At 32.7% G+C, this 22,954-nt stretch overlaps 1 protein-coding gene across 4 annotated transcripts in view; it reads right to left on the bottom strand.

The window, feature by feature from the left end:
* Positions 1–22,954, bottom strand: part of LOC145246782 (centromere protein L-like) — a 296,745-nt gene that overhangs the window by 33,602 nt on the left and 240,189 nt on the right. For all 4 annotated transcript variants that reach the window (XM_080108575.1, XM_080108576.1, XM_080108577.1 and 1 more), the window contains 2 exons: positions 22,731–22,824; positions 9,837–9,942 (listed from right to left, as the gene is read on the bottom strand). In XM_080108575.1, the coding sequence (XP_079964701.1) occupies positions 9,837–9,942; positions 22,731–22,824 (200 nt within the window). The remainder of the gene's footprint in view (positions 1–9,836; positions 9,943–22,730; positions 22,825–22,954) is intronic.

Here is a 22,954-nt window from a genome sequence, read left to right as displayed (position 1 = left end):
CACTTAAACCAAATTCGCAAACGCACTTCAGACGAGCCAAGTGAAATTCCATCTGAAGAAGAGACGATGGACCTCCTATACGAGGCATTTGATCTGGAACCTCCTCAAACCAGTACGGAAATACGTCGTTCCACTAGAAAAAGGAAGCTGACGGACTCTTTGGAAATCAACCCTAAGAGAAAAAATTATATTTCAGGGAAATAAATCTTCGGAGGGGGTGTTCTGGGGTAACTGACACCCCTATTCCTGTCTTCACATGGACTCTCCCATCGCTGTGAAAGGCAGCCATTTTGGACTCTCTAATCAGAGATTCCATGCCAGCCTAATCGTTGACATGACTTTACCGACTCTCCTGTTTGATATTGTGAACTCCTAAAATAAGGCCACAACACTTTCTTTGGGGGATGTTCTATATGCTCCCAAGATTAGTCTTAGTCCTTCATGGTGAATGGGGTCAAGGATATTTATGTAGGAAGGCCTTGCTGACCCATAAATGAAACAGCCATAGTCCAGTTTCGAACGAATTAGAGTCCTATATAGTTTTAGGAGCATTTGTTGGTCTGCTCCCCAGTCTGTGTTAGCGACAACTCTTAATAATTGTAGTGCTTTGTGACATTTCTGCTTTAAATATCTCAGATGGGGAATAAAATTCAATTTTTTGTCAAAAATGATCCCTAGGTATTTATATTGATCAGTAATATCAATTTTTTTGCCATCGAGTTTGAGGGTTGGATCGTTGTGCATTTTTTTAATATTACAGAAGTGCATGCACTTCGTTTTAGACTCAGAAAATTTAAGACCATTTTCTGTGGCCCACTGGTTTATTTTATTTAGGTTCAGCTGCAATTGTCGCTCTATTGTTTGGACATTTTTTGATCTATAACAGATCAAGAAGTCATCGACATATAGGGAGCAGTCGGTTCCAGGACTTAGGCATTTGGTAATATTGTTAATCTTTATATTAAATAAAGTGACTGATAGTATGCTTCCTTGTGGGACCCCTTCCTCCTGGTTTTCGAGGTCAGAAAGGGTGGATCCCACACGGACCCTAAAGTTCCTGTCCGATAAAAAATATTTTATTAATTTGGGTAGTCTTCCCTTTAGACCTAGATTGTGCAGATCTTTCATAATGCCATATCCCCATGTTGTCTCGTACGCTTTTTCCAAATCAAAGAAGATGGTCGTTATGTGTTCTTTTTTTATGTACCCCTCTCTAAGGAAAGTTTCCAGGCGTACCAGGTTGTCAATGGTGCTTCTTTTATTTCTAAATCCACTTTGGAGGTTTGTTATCAGGCCATTTGCTTCGAGGTACCAGGTTAATCTTTTGTTTAGCATTCTTTCGAATGTTTTGCATACGCAACTTGTCAATGCTATGGGTTGGTAGCTTGTGGGATCAGACTTAACTTTATTAGGTTTGGGGATGGGGATCACTGTTGCTTGTTTCCATATGTCAGGGAGTTTACCCCTGATCCAAATTATTGAGGTAGTTGTTTCAAGAACTCGTAGTGGATCTCATCTGGCCCTGTTGCAGTGTTGTGTGAACTGTTTATGGCATCGGTTAATTCAGATAGGGTGAAAGGTTTGTTGTAGTCTTCTACATTGTCTGAGTTGAAGTTTAGTTTGTTTCTTTCAGCATCTAGTTTGATTTTTTTGAATTGTGGTTTATAATTTTTGCTAGAGGAGTTTTTTGAGAAGGTTTTTGCGAGTACATTTGCTATATCTTTTTTGCTGGTTATTTTTGTATTATCATTTGACAGGTGTTTTAGCGGTGTTGGTTGATTTTTACCAGCTATCTTTCTAACCATATTCCAGATTTGTTTTGTTTTGGTGTTAGAGTTCAGTTTGCTGATATAGACTCTCCATGACATTCTTTTGGCCTCCTTAATTGTTCTACGGGCTTTTGCTCGGTTTTGTTTGAACTGGTCTAGATTGTGGGTAGTGGGACGACTTAAATTTTCGCAGTGCAGCTTTACATAATCTTACCGCCTTTTGGCAATCTTCATTAAACCAAGGTCTTTTATATTTTTTTGATTTGGAGCCTTTGGGTATACATTCCCCAGCTATTGACATCAAGGTATCAGTGAAGTGTTCCATAGAGTTCTCCGGTTCATCCTTGTCTATTAGTTTTGCATTGCATTGGGTTTTATATTACTCCCAATTTGCTTTGTTTAGCTTCCATCTGAGGAGGTTATCTTCAATCAGGATTGAGTTTTCAAGTATGATGGGAAAGTGATCGCTACCACATGAGTCATCATACACTTGCCAGCTGTAGTCCATTAATGTGGCTGGGTCGCATAGCGACAAATCAATGGCTGAGTATGTACCTGAGGCAGGGTGGAGATATGTATTGGAGTTTTGGTTCATGAGGGACAGAATGTTATTGTTGATATTTTCTAGTTTTTTACCTTTTATGTCTGTTTTATTGCTTCCCCATATGATGTTGTGGCTGTTAAAGTCTCCTAGTAGGATGTATGGTCTAGGAAGTTGTTCTATTATTTTGTTGACTTCGGCTTCATTTATGGGGTCATGTGGTGGGATATACATGGAGCAAATGTTGATAGTTTTATGTAAAGTGGTTTTCACAGCAATTATTTGTAAAGTGGTGTCTAGAGTTATTTCGCTCTGAGGGATGTCGCTTCTAACTAGAATCGATACACCTCCGGAGGCCCTCTGTCCAGTATTGTGTATAAAGTTGTATTGGGTGTAGTTTTTTATAGTGATGTTATCGTGTGTCTTTAGGAATGTTTCCTGGAGGCAGATGATAGCAGGTCGTAGTTTAGATATCAACAGTAGCAAGTCGTTTATGTTTGCCTTAAGTCCTCGGCAGTTCCATTGAATGATAGTTTGAGTTTTTTTATTGTGGTCTGTCATTTTATTTGTCTGGGGGTGTTTTATCTTCTACTTCCATCTCCTCCAGTGTTCCTATTATGTTTCCTCCTCTTGAGGTTGATTGGGATCTAGATCTTGGTTTGTTTGTTTTTTCTTTAGTTTTCGTTTTATTGGTTGATGGTGTTGTTTCATTTGATTTGTTTGTAAAAAGGTTGTTTTCATTTGGTGAGTTTTTTCTTTTTCTTTGTTTGATTTGAGTTTTTTGATTTGTTGGTTCTGTTTTTTTTGTTGTACTCTCTTTTGTAGACTGATTATTTCCAGAGTTCAGGATTAGTGTTTTAATTTCTTTCATTAGGTCTTTCATCTCTTTTATCAATTGAGATATTTCTTCAGTTTTTATTTCTGGAGGATTTTTTGTATAACTTTGACAACTTTGATTTGTGTGTATTTTAGCATTCTTGGTTACTTCCGAGTATCTTGCGTTCATAATTTTCCTGGCTTCCGAGAAGGTTATATTTTTTATGTACTTTATTGTTATTTCTTTTTCTTTTAGCCATGTTTTGCATCCTTTGAAGTCAGCTGAATGGTTTTCACTACAGTTTGAGCACTTGGAGTCTTTTTTGCAGTCACATCTTATACATATTGGTGATTTGGTGCATTTGGATTGGTGATGTCCAAATTGTTGACAATTGTAGCACATTAGAGGGTTTGGGATGTATTTTTCAACATTCACTTTTAGGTATCCAATTTTAATCTCACTTAGGGGGTTTGTGGAGTGAAAGGAGAGTATATATGTATTTGTCAATATAGTTTCTGCATTTCGTTTTATTCTTATTCTTTTTACATCTGTAACACTTTGGGATGATAGATTAGATAAAATTTCCTCAGTCGAGCAATTTGATAGTTCACTGCATCTAATGACTCGTTTTGAGGAGTTTAGGTATGGGTGGGGATAAGTTTTAATTTTGATATTGTTAAAGGTTTGCCATTTGAGAATTTCTTTAGCTTGTGTTTTTGTTTCAATTCGATAAGTATGGTGTTATTTTGCAGTCTTTTTATCATTTTGGGTTTTATTTTTTGAGAGAAAATTTTTTCCATTGTAAAAGGTGAAATTTTATTTATTTCATTTTTTTCAGGTGTTTCCATTACTAGAAATATTGTGTTTTCATTGATTAAGCAATTCTGTTCGTCCTCTGAACTTGAAATGTCGGAAACAGAGAAGTTTCTTTTTTGGGGGTTTTGGGGGTAAAAAAAGCCATAATCAAAAAGGTTGGTTTTTCATCATCTTTGCTCCCCACCCACCTCGGAGCCCTATATGGGAAGTGCCTGGGGGGAAACCCATTCGCCCAGGCTCAACAAGGATACAAAGGTGATATACTCGATTTATGTGATATCATTTATGAGCACCTGTTTTCCTTTGATGTTACTTTGGGATACAAAGTAATTTAAAGGGTTTGCAGCCATGTCATAGATATTTCACTTCGTCGATTGACCCTCAGTCACTGCTCTCCACCATATATTAGGGAGTAGATGTTATTTGTGGGGAAGGGATAGGCATATTGTGTTAATAGGTTTATGGGGTGAGCGATATATGGTGGGGCTTGACGTGACCAGCCGATTGGTCGGATCGGGCCCCTCCGACCGCCTGTCTAGCCCAGTAAGGGCCAAAGTGGTGTGTTGGGAAGTGGGGGTACTAAATCCTGACCTACAAATCTCTCAACCACCAGTATCCCATCCTAAGGGTATTACGGGTCGCTACCTACGGCCAACAGGTAGCCCCATTGAGGGACTTCTACTCTCTGCAGGGGGGTAGTCGGCATATTCTGATGCCCTGCCGACAGGGTCCAGTGGAATCTGATCAAATTTTGAAGAATAATTTTTTAATAGAATGTATTTATTATTTTTTATTTTATTTTTTTGGTTTGTTTTTTTATTTAACCCATAGTTGGGACCCTAACAGGTACTACCACTCAGGGTCAGAGTGGACCTGGAAGCAATGGCAATTAAAGGGTGGCTCCACGCTCCCCAAAGCCCGCAAACTGGGGCCTCACCATCAGATATAGTTTAAGGTCATATCTAGGACCGGGAAGTAGGGAAGGAAAAAGAAAGGAGGGGAGAAGGGAGAGGGGCTGTTGATTTTGTTTTTATTTTTGTAGAACATAATTAAGTTTTACAAAAGAGAATAGAAAACAAAAACAGAAATCGATGTAGGTGCATTTCGTCTCAGAAAGCCAGTAGGCAGCCTTATCTGGTAGCACCAGAAAACATGAAAATATGAATATAAATGTTCTGATATGTTTAATTAGAGCTATTTTGTTATCAGAATAACATTAGTTTTGAATTATTCGGTTTTCAGAATGTATAATAACAACAATCCCAACCAATCTGGCATTATGAATCCATTATAATTTCTCACATTTCTGATCAAATTTGAAAAAATGGTTACAAAAACTTTTGTAGATATATAGCTTGCATGCAATTTTATTCATTGCATTAGTTTTGAACAGCGAATTAAAACAATGTTTTACTGCGAACAGCCACAAATGTTTTTTTCCAAATCAAAAGATGTATGAAAATCTTGTTTGTATTACTATACACATAGATTCGAAAAAGTTGTCAAAAAACAATATAGCAAATAAATGTTATCAAAGGCAAGATAAGTTACTTTTCTACCTAACTGGATATGTTTTTAGTGTTTATATTTAATGTAACATGTTTATTCAACTCGAAAAACAGTGTTTACTGATGTATTCGAAAACTTAAAATGGCGGCCGACTCTCTCTTTGAGATGATAAGTTTGGGAAAATGAGTTATAAATAAAAAACTAGACAAAATACTGTTAGAAACTCGCTCAATATATGTTACCGTGACATAGGCGGATATATATTCGGCAGGTTTTTAACAGTATTTTGACTAGGTTTTATTTTTAACTCATTTTCTCAAACTTACTGTGTGAAAGAGATAGTCGCCTACCATTTTTAACTTTCCAATACATTGGTAAGCACTGTGTTTTTCGAGCTGAATAAACATGTTACATTAAATAAAAACATATCCAGTTAGGTAGGAAAGTAACTTATCTTGCCTTTGATAACATTTATTTGTTATGTATTTGCTTTTTGATAACTTTTTTGAATCTATGTGTACAGTAATATAAACCCCGTTATGTTTTTTCTACTTATTAAACGAAAGGTATTTTTACAACCTGCTCGAGCATAGTATAAACGGCCTATGGAATAAACACCTTCAACCTCGAAAATAGAAATCAACAAGTTTATGGAATTTTCTTCGAAATTTCGTAACGCAGCTTCTTATTAAATTAAAACTAAATATAACATTTGCTGACTTATTTACCTGTCGAATACACACACACATAACTTTCTGTAAGATATTTATTTGAAATTAAATTTTTGTGAAACTAACCGCCCTCCCTCATTAATATTGTTTTTGTTTCTGTCAAGTCTTCAGTATGTTCACACATAATTTTCTTTAGCCCTACAATTAATTCAAAGTCCGAATGGCAACCCTCCCCATATTCTCATTGCATAGAAACCCTCTTAAAACCACACATAATCATCTCAAAAAAAAATAAAACAAAAAGCATACAGGATTTATCTCCCATAAAAAAAACAGTTAACTGCCCTAAAATGCTAGAATGACTTGTAATGGGGAATTATTTTACATTAAATTCTAAAATAATTTATTTATCTTTCATTAAAGTTTTTCATGGCATTTCATACATAATTGCCTGAAAAGGTAGAATCACATTTTGGAGGGGTGGTCAGAAGGGGTTGGGTGGGAAGGTGTTAATCTACAATAATACCAAAGAAATATTGCAATATATTCATTTTTAAATGGTCCTATGTTTAGATTTAAGTTTTTTGTACATAAAGCACATTACAATTCAACTTTGAGTTCTCCAACTTCTTTTCTGTTTATGGATACATGGCATTTTTAAGGAATTGCTGCATATTTATGCACATTTACTGCAGATTATTTGGAAACCATGAAATTTTGGAGATCTTCAGTCGCATATTCTGATTCCTTGTACAAAAATACACTTACATGGTAAATTTCATTGCTTAGTCTTGTGTTTTAACAAAGATATTACATTTTTACTGAAAAAGTAGTGTAAAAAATGTGACGAAACGCATATGGTCTTAAAGAGGGAAAAATATCCAAATGTGTGAGGCATAAAAATAGTCATAACTTCCTTAATTTTAATTGGATTTTTAAAATTTAAAAAGATTCTTTCTTAGCTCATCAAGCTCTTTCCATGTATACCAATATTGAAATATTTTAAGCTATTTCAATTTTTTCATGTGTATTGCTACTAAAACTTTAGCCCTAACAATAATGCTAAGTCCAAGTGGCAGAGCTCCTCACAAAACAAAATTCCTCGGTAAGCTACATATAAGCGTCAAAAAGAAGACTTTTCTTTAATGAAAAGTGAACATGATTAATCTCCCATAAAAAAATAAATTTGTCAACTGTCCTAAAGCGCTAGAATGGTCTCAAAAGGGTAAATTATTTTATATTAAACTTCTGTGAAACTAACTCCCGCTCTAAATTCTAAAATTGTTTTTATTTTGTTTCTATTAAGTCTCCAGGATGTTCACACATAATTTCCCTTAGCCCTATCATTAACCCAAAGTCTTATAATTGCATAAAGACCCTCTTAAAACCACACATAATCACCTTTTAGAAAGAAAAAAAAATTCCCAGGATTTATCTACCATAGAAAAAAAAAAAAAAAAAAAAAAAATCGGTTTACTGCCGCTGGAATGGTTTAAGATGGGAAATCATTTTACATTAAATTCCAAAATAAATTTTGTTTATATTTCATTAAAGTTTTCAAAGTGTTCTCACATAATTGTCTATAAAGGAAGGATCACATATTTTGGAGAGGTGGTCAGATGGGGAGGGGTAACAGAAGTACAATAATACAAAAGAAATATTGCAATATATTTATTTTTAACCAGTCCTAGATTTCGATTTTAGTTTTTGGCACATAAAATGCATTACAATTCAACTTTGAGTTCTTTAATTTCAGTTCTTTTAATGGATACATGGCATTTTTAAGGAATTACAGCATATTTATGTGCATTTATTGCATTTGAAAACTATTCATTTCTGGAGATTTTCAGTAGCATATTCTGGTTCCTTGCACAGAAATACACTTACATACCAAATTTCATTGCTTACTTTTGTGTTTTAACAAAGATATAGCTTTTACTGAAAAGGTAGTGTAAAAAATGTGATAAAACGCATATGATCTTAAAGAGGGGAAAATATCCAAACATGGAAGGCACAAAAATAGTCATAACTTCCTTGATTTTAATTGGATTTAAAAAATTTTAAAAGATTCTTTCTTAGCTTATGAAGCTCTTTCTATGTATGTCATTATTGAAGTATGTTAAACCATTTCAATTTTTTCATTTGTATTAAAGAACTCAAAATTGAATTGTAATGTACAAGAAACTTAAATTTAATACTAGGACTTTAAAAATTAATATATTGCAAAATTTCTTTGGTATTATTATAGATTAACACCTGCTAAATCACTCCCAGCAACACACTGAAAAACTTGACAGAAATTTAAAAACAAAAATATAAATTTAATATAAAAATTTAATGCAAAATAATCTTAGATTTTAGGTCCATTCTAACATCAGTTAACCATTTTTTTTTTCTATAGAAAATAAATCCTGTGAATTTTATTTTTTTAGACAATTATGTGTGTTTTTAAGAGGGTCTATGTAGGAGAGGAGGCTTGCTAGACGGAATTCAAGTTAGTGGTGGTAGGGCTAGTGGCAATTATGTGTGAACATCCTGAAAACTCGGCAGAACAAAAAGTAATTTAAAGTGGGGGATTAGTTTTACATATAATGTAATCTAATCTACCATTTCTAGGCCATTTCAGTGCTGTTAATTTTTTTATGAGAAACAAATCATGTGCATTTTTTAAAGAGTGCAGTGTCCCATTTTTTTTTTTTTGTGTGTGTGTGTGTGTGGTTTAAAGACAATTTGTATGATGGGGGTTTGCTACTTGGACTTGGGGTTAGTGGTAGAGTTATGAAAGGGTTTTTATTTTAAAGTGAGTGCTATTCGGACTTAGGCTTAGTGGTAGGGTTAAACATTTTGGGGGAGTGGGACTTGTCACTCAGATTTAAGGTTAATGGTAAGACAGGTTCAAGAGAGGCACTTTTAGGAGGTGGGCTTGTTACTGGAACTTAAGATTTAGTGGTAGCATAATAAAATATATATATATAAACTTTTTAAATGGAAAAAATTTCAAGAAAACTGCTCTAAAAGGCAAGAATGAGCAGAAAATGAGGGTCATTTAAATTTATATGCGAAAATGATCTACCCTCTCTTCTAAATTATTTTTGTTATCATTTTTTTTTACTTTTTTCCCTTCATTTTTTTTAAGGCACATAATCGCCTGAAAGAGTAAAATCATTTTTTTTTTAATTAAAGTCATTTATTACTACAATTAAAGTTTGAAAGTGAAAGATATTTGAAAACGTCATGCTATAGTTTTATTTTTAAGATGACAAAAAAAAACAAATGGATAAATTAATTTTTTACCAACAATAAGTGAGATTCATGGTTTTTTTCTGATTGTTTTCCAAGTTTCATTTTCCTTATAGAGAAATGATGCCGGGGGTAAAAAAAAAAAAAATCTGACATAAAATGGCCGTTAACATTTTTATGATTACTTTTCTAAAAATTCTTCAAATACATTATATAGATTATTATTTATTAAAGCATATCGAAAGATATTCATTTTTGAACAATATGGTGGTATTTTGATTTTTGGTTTTTAAAATGACTATTTTAGTAGAACTACATTGAAATTTTGAAATATCCAAAGCATTTTTTATGGTTGATGGGCATTACTATTCAAAGATTCTTAATGTGGGAGCAGGGACATGTTCATTGCATTTTAAACAAAATTTTAAAATTCATGATTGAAATTTTTTAATAAAAATTTCTAATTCACTCACGTATTCCATAATTTTTTCAAATCTTTAGATTCAATCTCAACGTCAATATCATCAATTCCTTCTTCAGTAACATGGAAGCCAAGATGTACTTGGCGGTTGTTATCTCCTTATAACAAAAATATAAAAACAATTAAAAAACTTAATTCATCATAAAAAAATGTGCATAAAAAGCAAACATGTTTAGATTAAAATTATAAAAAGTGAATAATTTTTTTTTTTTTGTATTTGTAGATTAGTAAAAATAAAAACATTAAAATATTTTTTTAAATCCACAAGAAAAAATGACTTCATCAATAAAATTTGAGTTCAGAAGTTTGGGCCCTAAACTGTACTTGAGTTTCAGACGAATGCATTTATACAGAGATTGTTACCATAAAACTAAGAAATGCTTTAATGCGATTGTGTAAGGCATAAAAGCACAAATTGCAGAACAAAAAGATAGCACCTAATCCTAAGAAATTGAAAATGTTGGAAAATTTGTTCAAGTTAAAATATTAAAAAGAAACATAAAAATGCAATTAGACTAGACTTCTGATTTATCAATTATTTTCATACATGGAAGAAAATTGATCAAACAACTCACTAAATCGCTAAAAAAGTTCAAAGGCTCGCATTTCAAAAAAAAACCTTCGGGTTATAAGTATTTGTGGCGAATAATTCGGTTAATCTTCTAGTCACAGATTGGATGGAGAAGTTTAAGCTGTTGGGATTTGCCAATAAATTTTTCACCAAAATGTAAAAATTAAAGACTCCATGAATAAATTTAAACCAAGAAATGAATTCATTTCTGGTGGACTCTTTTCTCGTAAATGTAATAAAATGTTTGCAAAATTCAGTTGACACTGAGTATACAATCAATTTTTCACTAGCAAAATATTTCCTCTGCATCATAAGAATTTAGAATTGGATAGGCTTGAGAAAATTGGAAGTGCTATCAAAAGTTGAGTATGGTGAATGCAAGTCGCTAGCAGTAAATATGAAAGAAAAAAGTGTGAAAGAAAAAAGTGTAAAAGAAAAAGAAATTTTGGTAATAACCTGACTTTGGGTTTTAAGTATGAATTTAAACAAGGCATTGAGAGATCACCCTTATCCATTGGCTAGTCTGAAAGGAATTTTTACAAATCTAAATGGAGTAAAGATAATTTTCAAAAATAGATTTAAACAATGCATATTTGCAGATCCTCATATTTAAAAAATTCTCAAATAAATACACATAAAGGTTTATGCAAATTTGAGAGATTACTGTTCAAAATAAAGGTGTATTACATTTCCATCTGATTTCGAGTGTTTGGATATACTTCAGTCCCTGCACTTGGACTTGGGGTTAGTTTTACTTTGCTTTGGCTTTATTAAGGAAAGGGGTGTGCACCATGGGAAACGAGCCACCAACACATGTCAGACCCCCAGGGATAAAGATCCTCATATAACAAGTATAGATTAAAGTGCTTATACAAGGTTAGTACAAATTTTCAATGTCTTTTTTATTTATTTATTTTTTTAATTCAATTTTCACCCCAAACAAGGCACAGGCCCACTTTGAAGTAGGGGGGCTACTATTGGGGACATAAGTTGCAGGGGTATTATGAAGGGAGATGACTAGCAAGATATCTGTTCACATTACACTTGAACTTCTGCATGTCAGTACAGTTGGGACAGCAGAATCCCAGAAGAGAGTTCCAAAGTCTAGCAGTTCTGGGGAAGAAAGTATTGGAGTAGAAGGCTTTCTTATACCTAGGGATCTCTACTGTGAAGGGGTGGGATTTAGCTGCTTGTCGGGTTTGTTAGGGGTATTTATGTTGAGGGGGTACAAGTGCTCGTAGTTTGTCAGAGCATTCACCATTAAAGTACTTGTAGAACAGATAGAAGGATGGGACAGAGGCTGAAGCCTAGATGACAGTTCAGGACCTATCAGGTTGGCGACTCTCTTTTGAACTCTGTCCAGGTGTGAGAGACTAGTAACAGATGCACCAGCCCAAATGTGACAACACTACTCCATACATGGGTGAATGGTGGCCTTATAGAAGTACAGGATATTTTCAGGCGTACATAGTTTTCTAGCACGATAGAGAGAACCTACCTTCTTCACAGCAGCCTAGGCAATGCTCTCGATGTATCTATCCCAGTTCATGTTCCCTGTGAACATTAGGCCAAAGAATTTAAAGACTTTCAGGTAATGTATTTTTGGCCATTGCTATTTGTGGTAGAGAAGGTTTCTTGTGATTATTGAAAGAAACAAGCTTAGTTTTGGCAGCATTGAATGTGACCATCCAATTTTGTCCCCATTCCATTACAGTTTCTGCCATTTCCTTAGATATGTGTTCATTTGTTTTCCCCTCGTTCCTGTTATACAGAGTGGTGTCATTAGCAAATATACCCATCTCGGAAACAATTTTATCAGGGAGATCATTTATGAATATCAGGAATAATAAAGGTCCGAGGATAGACCCCAAGGTACTCCTGCATTTATATCATATTGTTTAGATGTACGACCGTCAAGGATTTTTCTCTTGCTTAAGAAGGATTTAATTACATTATGTATTCTTCCAGTGATACCATATGATCTGATTTTCCTTAGAAGACCATCGTGCCATACACTGTCAAAAACCTTAGATATGTCGAAGGCTATCGCTCTACCCTTCCCTGCTTTTTCCAGTGAACGGTCAGATAAAATTCAAGTTTTCAAAACAAAATTAGGTTGTTTTACAATCCACAACAATTCGAAAAAGTGGTCAAAAATCAAATATACAACAAATAAATGTTACCATAGCCAATAAAAATTAATTTTGCAATCTATCTGCATCATTTTTTTAAAGTAGTTTTAAATGCTTTTTTTTTTTTTTATTTCATCTCAAATATTAACTCTCTTTACAGTTTTTAATTTTCCAACCAAGATGGCTGCCATTTTGTCCAGCCTCATTTTATTGGGGGAGGGGGAATCTGCCATTAAAAAGTCCGGCTACACAAGTTTTTTTTTTAGGGAGGGGAGGGTTATGGCTTTCTTCCACCACCCATCCTCTCCCAAAAATTAAATTATAAATGAAAGCAAAAATAGGACTTTGGAATCCCTCCTCCAAACAAAAATTGAGAAAAAAATTCGTGATAACTAAAAACTAGACCACGCTGGAAAAAAAAAAAAAAAAAAAAAATGGAGTTATGTCCCTTTATTTTGTAATGGGACGTAACTCTTGTATCTGCACTACTACTATGCAATTTCCAAACAAAGTATTTCAAATTTTTTTTATTCAATATTTAAAAAATATTTTAATGGTATTTTTTATTAATATTTAAAAAATTATTTAATAGTATTTATTTTGATTTTATTTTTACTAGACATAAATAAAACTTTCATGACCTTTCAAGACATTTTCAGGAAATTTTCCAGGTTTTCAAGGATTTTTCAAGGCAAAAGTCAAAATTCAAAGACTTTTCAAGTCTGTACAAACCGATATATTTTCATTAAATCTTCCGTACATACAGTTGAAGAAGGAAGCAAAAACAGCAAGCTATTTTGGCAGGTTAGTAGAAAGTAGTGTTGGGACGATTCCTAATTTTTATCCGATTCCGATTCCGATTTCAGGAAAATATTGATTAACGATTCCGATACCAAGTACGATTCCGATTCCGATTCCTAGGGAATTTATTGTTTTGAAATATACCAGGTAGTTTTATACTTATGGTCAGTAGTTCCCAAATATGTTCCCTAACTTTGGAAGAGATATTTTATGTCTACATCGTCGTGTTTTGGTTTAAATAAAATTATTATACAGTAAACTAAACGGAAAAATGAGCAAAATTTATTTTACTTAATTGGAATACAGAAAAAAAAACTCAAAGAAAATAGAATTTATCCTTCAGAGAAAAAACAAATAAAATAGAATTTATATAACAGAACAAAAACAAGAAAATTAGAGAATAAATACACACGATTCATTATTTTGCTCCTCATAATTAACAGATTTAATGAATTAAATAAAAAAAATATAGCGGAAGAGAAAGAAAATATATACTAATTAAATATAAAAAAGATAAATATTTGATTTAATAATTTATAAATGAACGTGCGTAATGAAAAAAAAAAACAGGTCGAGTTGAACAACTCACACCCCCCTGTAATTTTTTTACCGATAGTTTCATTAAATTCTTTTGCTGGATTTTCATTGATTACACACTAATCTAATAGATTATGAAAAAAAAAAAAATTTATCATTATTTCGACATTTGGAAGGGGTGCTCACTTTTTAGTTACAACGTTCTGGTAAACCGGTCACCCATTTTGTAACCATCGATATTTTTTTTTTTTCTCATAATCTGATAGATTAGTGTGTAAACAATATAAATCCAGCGAAAGATTTAATTAAAACTATCGGTGAAAAAAATTACAGGGGGGGGGGTGTTCAACTCGCGATGTTTGTTTTTTATGAAATTGTTTTTTATAACAATGAATGGACATATTTTTAATTTTTTTTTATTTTTGTTTGTTTTTATGAAAATAAAGTTTCATTTTTTTTTTTTTCTTACTTCGTTTTTATTTTTTTTTGTTAAGGATTCAAGTCCTATAGATTTCACTGACATATTGGAGAAATGTTTCAAAATTCTCCATCCCCTTGTCTGCTGTCATGTGGTATGCCTCCCGGTACATTGCTTCATCAACGTGGGACGATTTCATGTCTCCGGAAGACCCATAGATGTATTTTATGCGTCTTTTAATTCTTGACCAGTACCCTTCAATACTGTTTGTGCAGACTTCCGAATGTTCCGAATGGTTGACTGTCCCGTGCACATATCCGAGATTTCCTAAATTAGAATAGCTCCGCCACTGGTCTGTATAAATTGTTGACCCGACAGCAACACATTCCACAATTACTTGCTCCAATGTTCTTGCTGAGCGGTCCGAGATTCGCCGCAGGAATCCTTTCCTTTGGGTTCGGTCATAGAACCCTACAACCCATATCTGGTTTGTCACTCGGCCAATGTTATACTTCCTCTTAAATAATAGACTCTCGTCTATTTCTACAACATGTCCCGGACCGCCTAGCTTTTCCCAGTCTTTCAGCATTTTACTGGAGCAAATATCCCGGCAATACTGATACCACTGGATACATGTTTTCTCGCTAATGCCAATGGCGTTTGCCGACCCTGTAACAGGAGTTTGTGTTACGAAGTCGTATATTATTTGTAACAGTGTGGAAATGGTCACTTTTGCGTGTTCAAAAAGTGTACCACTCCGTAATGATGTGATTTTTTTGCAGCGGCAGCATCTCCAACAGAAGCCTCCAGTTTGGCTTTCCCATATTTCTGCAGGGCCATGTCATGGCCACATGAACAAACCTTACTTTGCGCTATCAAATTCTTCTCCCTGGCATAATCTATTGGCGTTTCATTCATTTTCTTCATTAACTCCCACCTTGGGTTTCCGGAGGTAGCCATAATTAAAAATTAATTACCACGTGTTCACAATGGAAAAATAACTAGTCTTAATAAAAACAAAAAAAAAGCGCAATAAAAGGGCAATAAAAAAAATGCAATTTCTTGACATTCACTTCCGTTCTCCGAAAGTGAGTGACCAATTTGCCAGAAGGAAATTTTTTTTTTCTTCATAATCTGATAGATTGTGTAAAATCGATACGTTTATTTCATAAAAACACACATAAGAATAAACTTAAAAAAAAAAATTCATTGTTATAAAAAACAATCGATGGTTACAAAATGGGTGACCGGTTTACCAGAATGTTGTAAATCTATAGGACTTGAATCCTTAACAAAAAAAATAAAAACGAAGTAAGAAAAAAAAAATGAAACTTTCTTTTCATAAAAACAAAAAAAAATAAAAAAAATAAAAAATATGTCCATTCATTGTTATAAAAAACAATTTCATAAAAAACAAACATCGCGAGTTGAACAACTCCCCCCCCCCCCCCCGTGTAATTTTTTTCACCGATAGTTTTAATTAAATCTTTCGCTGGATTTATATTGTTTACACACTAATCTATCAGATTATGAGAAAAAAAAAAATATCGATGGTTACAAAATGGGTGACCGGTTTACCAGAACGTTGTAACTAAAAAGTGAGCACCCCTTCCAAATGTCGAAATAATGGTAGATTTTTTTTTTTTTTTTCATAATCTATTAGATTAGTGTGTAATCAATGAAAATCCAGCAAAAGAATTTAATGAAACTATCGGTAAAAAAAATTACAGAGGGGGTGTGAGTTGTTCAACTCGACCAAAAAACAATATACCACGTGACATCGCGCCGTAGATACAAAATAACCTTTCCAAAGTTAACGACCATATATGAGAAATACCATTAATCAAAAGTTTTTGTGTTTTATACCAAAAGGTAGGTATAGCGAAAAGTTACAATTAAAGGAATTTCAAAAACGATTTTTTGTTTAGCTATTGATAGTTGTATTTGTGACGGCAGTTCTTCAGACCTCCATAATTCACAAGGAGTAGTTAACACCTATTATTTTTTCTTACTTTTTCATTGCTTTTACACGTTTCTAACGTGAAGAATAAGTTTAGCCAAACTAATTTTGAAATAGGGTATATCAAAGGAACACATATAAAAATGATACCACTATAAAAAACAAGTGAAATACTAGATAAAATTGAGCAAACATAATTACCAAAATTACAGAAAAAGATAAAAAAAAAACAAACAAAAAATGGTGAAGTTTGTTGAGTGAAATGAATTATTGAAAGAAAATTAATTGAACTAATAGAAATGTTAAATAAAAAAATGTCACATTTCAATATTTTTTTAATAATTAAATTCTCAGGGTTGTCGAAATTAAAAATTGAGTGATTTTTTTTTTATTAGGTTTCTTTCGAAGCTTGTTACTTTGAAAAATACATTTAAAACCCTGTTTTTTTTAAATAAATTGAAAAATAAATGCAATTAAAAAAATTTAATTGATAATTGAAACTTTAAAAACATTAAACATTGAAAAATTACTTATCTCACAAATTAACGTCCAATAAAGTAGATCCAGTCTTCATACAGGAATTTGGTTATAATAAATATATCTTTCCCAAACTTAAAAATCAAATTTTTTTTTTTTTTTTTTGAGAGAGAGAGAGTGCTTTAAAATCGCCGGGGAATGCCGCCTAAAATTTTAAAGAAGTAAATTTTAGGAGTTTAGTGCCTTTCAGAGACGGTTATCATAATTTATTATCATCATTTAATTTCCTTTTTTTTTTCCTCCCCCCCACACCTTTCCACGTGGTTCAGTAGTTAACCAGTGCTCCTGTTGCTGTCAGTCAGCTATCTTTACCTAAATTTTAATTTTTAGTTAAAAGAATTTTTCATGAATGGAATCAGCATTTTTAAAAATCATTTTTTTAGTTGTATATATTGTATTTACTCTTTGAAGTTAAGGAGGGTAAAAAAAAAAAAAATGGTGACACCTAGATGGTGACGTAGGCAAAAAAAAAAAAAAAAAAAAAAAAAAAAAAGACACTGCGATTTCGACCCTCACTAATAAAACTGCTCTGAGTGACTAGTTGGTAATTTTTTGTTCCTTTTCTTTTTTATTTTGCTCCTCCAATTTATTTGGATGCTTCATAGTTAAATGTTTTAACATGTTGGTTGTGGTCATGTTAGATGGTTTTATTCCTCGCGATATTTTAATTTGACAGACTTTGCAAATGGCTTTCAACTCATCATCTTTAAAAAGACTTTTTTTTTGGACTTTGGGCCATATTAGAAAATTCAGTTTATCTGTAAACAAATAATTTACTATTAAATTTTGTTTTAAAGCTAGTCACTTATTTGGATAATTAATTGAAAATAATCCGCTAAAAAAGACAAAAAGAAAAAAATATAAAGGGATGGGGTGGTAAATTGTACCAACCGGTAGTTAACAAAAAAAACTTATAGAATTTAATTTTTGAAACCAATGTATAAAAGTTTACATAATGAAATGCAAATATGCATTTTCAGGTTTGTATTACTGTACACATAGATTCGAAAAAGTTGTCAAAAAAACAAATATATAACAAACAAATAATATCAAAGGCAAGATAAGTTACTTTTCTACCAAACTGGGTAATTTATTTTGTTTTTATTCAATGTAACATGTTTATTCAGCTCGAAAAACATGCAGTGTTTACCGATGTATTGGAAAATTCAAAATGGCGCCCGACACTTTCTTTAACATGGTAAGTTTGGGAAAAGGTGTTATAAATAATAAACTAGACAAAATACTATTAAAAAAACACCGAATATATGTCAAAATATGTCACGGTAACATATATTGAGCGAGTTTCTAGCAGTATTTTGTATAGTTTATTATTTATAACATCTTCTCCTGAACTTACCGTGTTAAAGAGAGTGTCGGGCGCCATTTTGAATTTTCCAATACATCGGTAAACACTGTATGCTTTTCGAGCTGAATAAACATGTTACATTGAATAAAAACCCGAAAAATATATCCAGTTAGGTAGAAAAATAACTTATCTTGCCTTTGATAACATTTATTTGTTATATATTTGTTTTTTGACAACTTTTTCGAATCTATGTGTACAGTAATACAAACCCGCATTTTCTTTTGAATTTTTTTTTTGGTTGACTGTGTTCAATTCACACATGGTTGATGCGGTTCAATATTGCTAAACTATAAGTCCTTAGTAAAATTCTATTTATAAATACTTTTTAAAATGAAATTATTTAATTAACCGTAAATATTATTTAGACATAAAAATTAATTGATTACAAAACCTTTTAAAAAAAATATATTAATTTCTTTTTCGTTCGGCAAAAAACTGCGCAAAACACTTTTAATTTTCAATTTAAAATTCTAGAAAAAAGATTATATTATTCTGCTTTTAATATAATCCAATTCAGGGTTTTATCTTTCTGGAGAAAAAAAAAAATAATGGATTTTATTTCAATGAAATTAAAAAAAAAAAACTTGACTGAATTGAATTAATTACCCTTAAATTAACGAAGGGGTTATTTAATAACTTTAGGTTTGGAAGAGATAGGTATGGGGTCGATTTTTTTGAAACTTCAAAAGAAACCGACTACTGTCAAAACTTTGCGAAATAATACAACGTGATCAATTTCATTTTAGAGATATTTCTTTCAAAAGCCTTCTTTTAAAAAAGAAAAAAAAGTATATTGTTCTATTAAACCTTTTACTGTTTAAATAATTTGACTTTGCTCGTTTTATTTTAAGAAAATATAAGTTGAAAAAGCATTTTCATTCACTATTAGAAGATTTGTCAGTAAAAAAAAACAATCGCCAAAAAGATAAGCGTTTTTTTTAATTTTTACTTGCAATGTAGAGCCCTGCCCCCTGCATACTTCTTTTCAAGTTAACTCCTTTGTAGTTTTGATTACAATAGATCTGAATGAATGAACCTTGTAAGGGAGGGGCACTAAGCATTGCCCTGTTAATAATGAATTTCTTTGGTTTCTTTTTATTTCTCTCTTGCGGTTAGAAATATCAGAAAAATTTTTTCTTTTTTTTCAACATCAGACTAAAAGAATCGTAATGAAGGAATCGGAAAATTAAGGTATTTTTTAACGATGCGATTCCGATACCTCCCAAAATACACGATTCTTACGATTAACGATTCCGATTAATCGTCCCACCACTAGTAGAAAGCATCATAAATTCAATCGAAGCAGGAAAAATGGGAGGAGGATACAAAATCCAGAGAACTGAGCAGGACATCGAAAACTGACAGTCAACGACTTCCTAATTTCAAAGTCATTTAAAGTTGATTAACAAGCATCGGATAAAATACATTTTCTTTCATTTTTAAAAGCGAGAGATTCTAGAGAGATATAGCACAGGCTGCAATGATACACCAACCTTTTCCCATTGGGTAAGTCCACACGGGAGACATTAATCCATATGTATATATATATAATTCTTAGGAAGTGTGAGGCCTTATATCACTTATCAAGAATGTCACAAGTGGCACCGGCAATATTTTTTGCTGGTAATGGACAAGTTACCGAGTGGTGTAGAGTTTGCGATCACCTATTTGGATGATGTCTTGATTAGTAAAATTACAGAGGAACATAAAAAGTACATAAAGTTTTTCAAAGAATTTAAGGCTATGGCTTTAAATTAAATTAAAAGAGATACAAGTTTTTTTATACAACAAATTAAATGTTTGGCAATAAATAATAGACAAGAATGATAAAAACTATGCCAGCATCAGAAAATAGTCTTTGTTTTCCTTGGGTTAGTGAATTACTATAACCTATTTATCCCAAGTATACACCCTTAAATGAAGAAAGATAAAGACTGAATTTGGACAGTAGAATGCAAAGAGGCATTTGAGGAGATAAAGACCAATCTCACGTCTGATTTATTTTTTTTTTAGTTTCAAAACACAAGATTTTAATAGTTTCCAATGCTAGTCCATTCAGCATAGGGGTTTGCACAGGATGGACAACATGCTTGTCACAAAGTTCTCCCACTTCTTGTAAAGAGAAAAGGAGGCGCTGGGTATAATTTTTACAGCAAAAAAATTTCAAAGCACGGAAAATTCATATTAGAAATCGACCATAAACCTTAATTAAAAATTTATGGCTTAAAAAGGGCTTTTCTGCAAGTACACGGCTAATACATTGCAAAGATAAAGAATCTTGTAAACTATAACACACCTGGCCCACACTACACAATGATGCAAACTCTAAAAAAAATGTCTGGCTCAAGTTGTAACTTCATCTTCTCTATAACTTAATGATACATGTCTCAAAATTTTGACCTGAATGGTATTTTAATCTCTCCATTTTCACACAACACTTTTCATAAAGTTCAACCGAAATCATATTTTACTTGCTCTATTTCATTACAAATTTTCATAAAATCTGATTGGTATTGGTTGCATCACCTTTACATTTTTGTTGAAATGAGCAATATCATATTAGAAAAAAATGACATGCTCATGACATTTTATATTCATTTTGTTCTATTTGCTGCCAATCAGTCCCCCATCCTCTCACCGATAGTCTTTTCGGAGAAGCTAATTCATGGATTCATGGAAATCAATGCATATCAAGCCTGATTAAAACAGCTGTCAGATATTGCTTTGAAGATTATGTTCCAGACATATCCAAGCAACTTATTCCAGTATGTAATTGTCTTCTCAATAAAAAACTCCAATGTTTACCGAGAGTGAGCGATCAAGTTGCTGGTTCTCAGTGAAATATTGAAGTAACAAATGTGTATAGTTGTAACATTTCAATTTGATTGCAGCCACATGCTACATCTTAAGTGCTTATGATAATCCAACATTTACAATTATTCAAATTGTAAAAGAAAACGTTTCTACAATTTTTTTTTGTTTTTTCTCTCTCAAACTATTCATCATAACAATTTTTTTTTTGTTTAATTTCAGTTCAAAATCATTTCTACATCATTTTTTTACCAATGAGTCAACCCTTATCAAGGCAAAAAAAAAAAAAATCACTCACAAAAAGATAAGCTTGATAGAATACTATGAGAGGATAGAAAATAATGCAAAATAACAGCTGGCAAAAAATTATCAATAGAAACAATGTTCATAGAATATGAGGATTAAAGTTTAAAATAGAGAAATGAGAGTTATGAGACTCATTGTCATCCTAATTCAATTTAACATTCATTTCCTTGCTGGTATGCATTACATACGGCTTAAACAAATTGACTTCCAAACTAACCTATCTCTGGCCAAGTCTTTATCTCTCAAATCCATCCTTACCACTTCCTCCCATGTTTTTCTTGGCCCTATGAAATGAACTTGTTATCTGTTCTACAACTACTAACCCAAGAATTCCCATCAACTGCGAAACTGCTATTTCTGGTTTAAGCATACCTCCACCCAGTGATTGTATATCTTTTTTATTCATTCTGGGGATAAGGTATACCTAAAAAATTTGATTGCAGCCACACGCTATACAGGGTAACCCCAAAAAACGGGCCCCAACTCTAATTAGGCTCCGTTTCTTAGTGTTTTGTCCGAATGAAATGAAACTTTGGTCATAACTAGTTTATTATATTAAAAACATCACATCAAAACACTAGGGCCTTTGGCCTTTTTTTTCTCCGTTGACTGTAAAATGCTCAGAAAAACAATTGAATGTCCTGTTTTTTGGGGGGGTCACCGTGTATTACCATCCTAGTGCGACATGTTTATAACTTAAAATTATTTAAATCTTTCAATATTGTCATTATTGTTTGCCTTGTCAATCATATTTTTGGTTTTATTTTTAATCATGTTCACCCCAAACAAGGCATATTGTCATTTGGTTCACATTACATTTAAACTTCTGCATCTCGGTACAGTCAGAGAAGCAGATAATAGAGAGAGAATTCCCAAGTCATGCAGTCCAAGAAAAGAAGCTATTAGAGTAGAAGACTTTCCGGCATCTATGCACCGCTATAATGAAGGGGTAGGATTTTGTTGCTAAACGAGTTTGTCTGGTGTATGTACGTCAATGGGGTACAAGTACGAGGAGTTTGGAGCATATTCCATTAAAATACTTCTAAAACATGCACAGGAATGTACCATTGAGGTGATGGGACAGAGGTTGTTAGGATTAGGGTAAGGGAGAGACGTAGCAGATGCACTAGCCCAAATGTGACAACGCATAGGCGAATGGTGGTTTTATAGAGGTACAGGGTATTTTCAACTGTGAATAATTTTCTAGCATGGTAGTGGGAATCCACCTTCTTTGCAGCAGCCTTTGCAATGTCATCAATGTATTTTTCCTAGTTCATGTTGCCTGTGAATGTTAAGCCAAGACGTTTGCCCTATTATCAAATTGTTTCCATTTGTTCATTCAAATGGTTTTTTTTTAATATATTAAAAATCTACAAAGTAATTAACAAACGTTCTGTTACAACCCATCTTGAAACTGAAGAAATTCAAGCATAAAAATAGAGATTACCTGATTCATTGATCTTTCCAGTCCATAAAGACAGCACCCAGGTGAGATCCACAGGGGAAAGAACCATGGGAGAAGACTTGCCTTGAAATTCTTTCTAGAAAAAATAAAGTGTATTGAATTGTGTTCATTCAATACGTTTAGCAATGGAAATGATATCGAAGTCAACATTATTAGTACAAATTAGTTTTGGAAGTACAATTTCATGAACCATACCTGTCCCGTTA

This window comes from Euprymna scolopes, chromosome 24, assembly GCF_053919585.1.
Source record: "Euprymna scolopes isolate OS-2025 chromosome 24, ASM5391958v1, whole genome shotgun sequence".
Classification (NCBI taxonomy): Eukaryota; Metazoa; Mollusca; class Cephalopoda; order Sepiida; family Sepiolidae; genus Euprymna; species Euprymna scolopes.
Note: the sequence above shows the minus strand (reverse complement) of the source record. Positions and strands in the feature narration are given on the sequence as shown.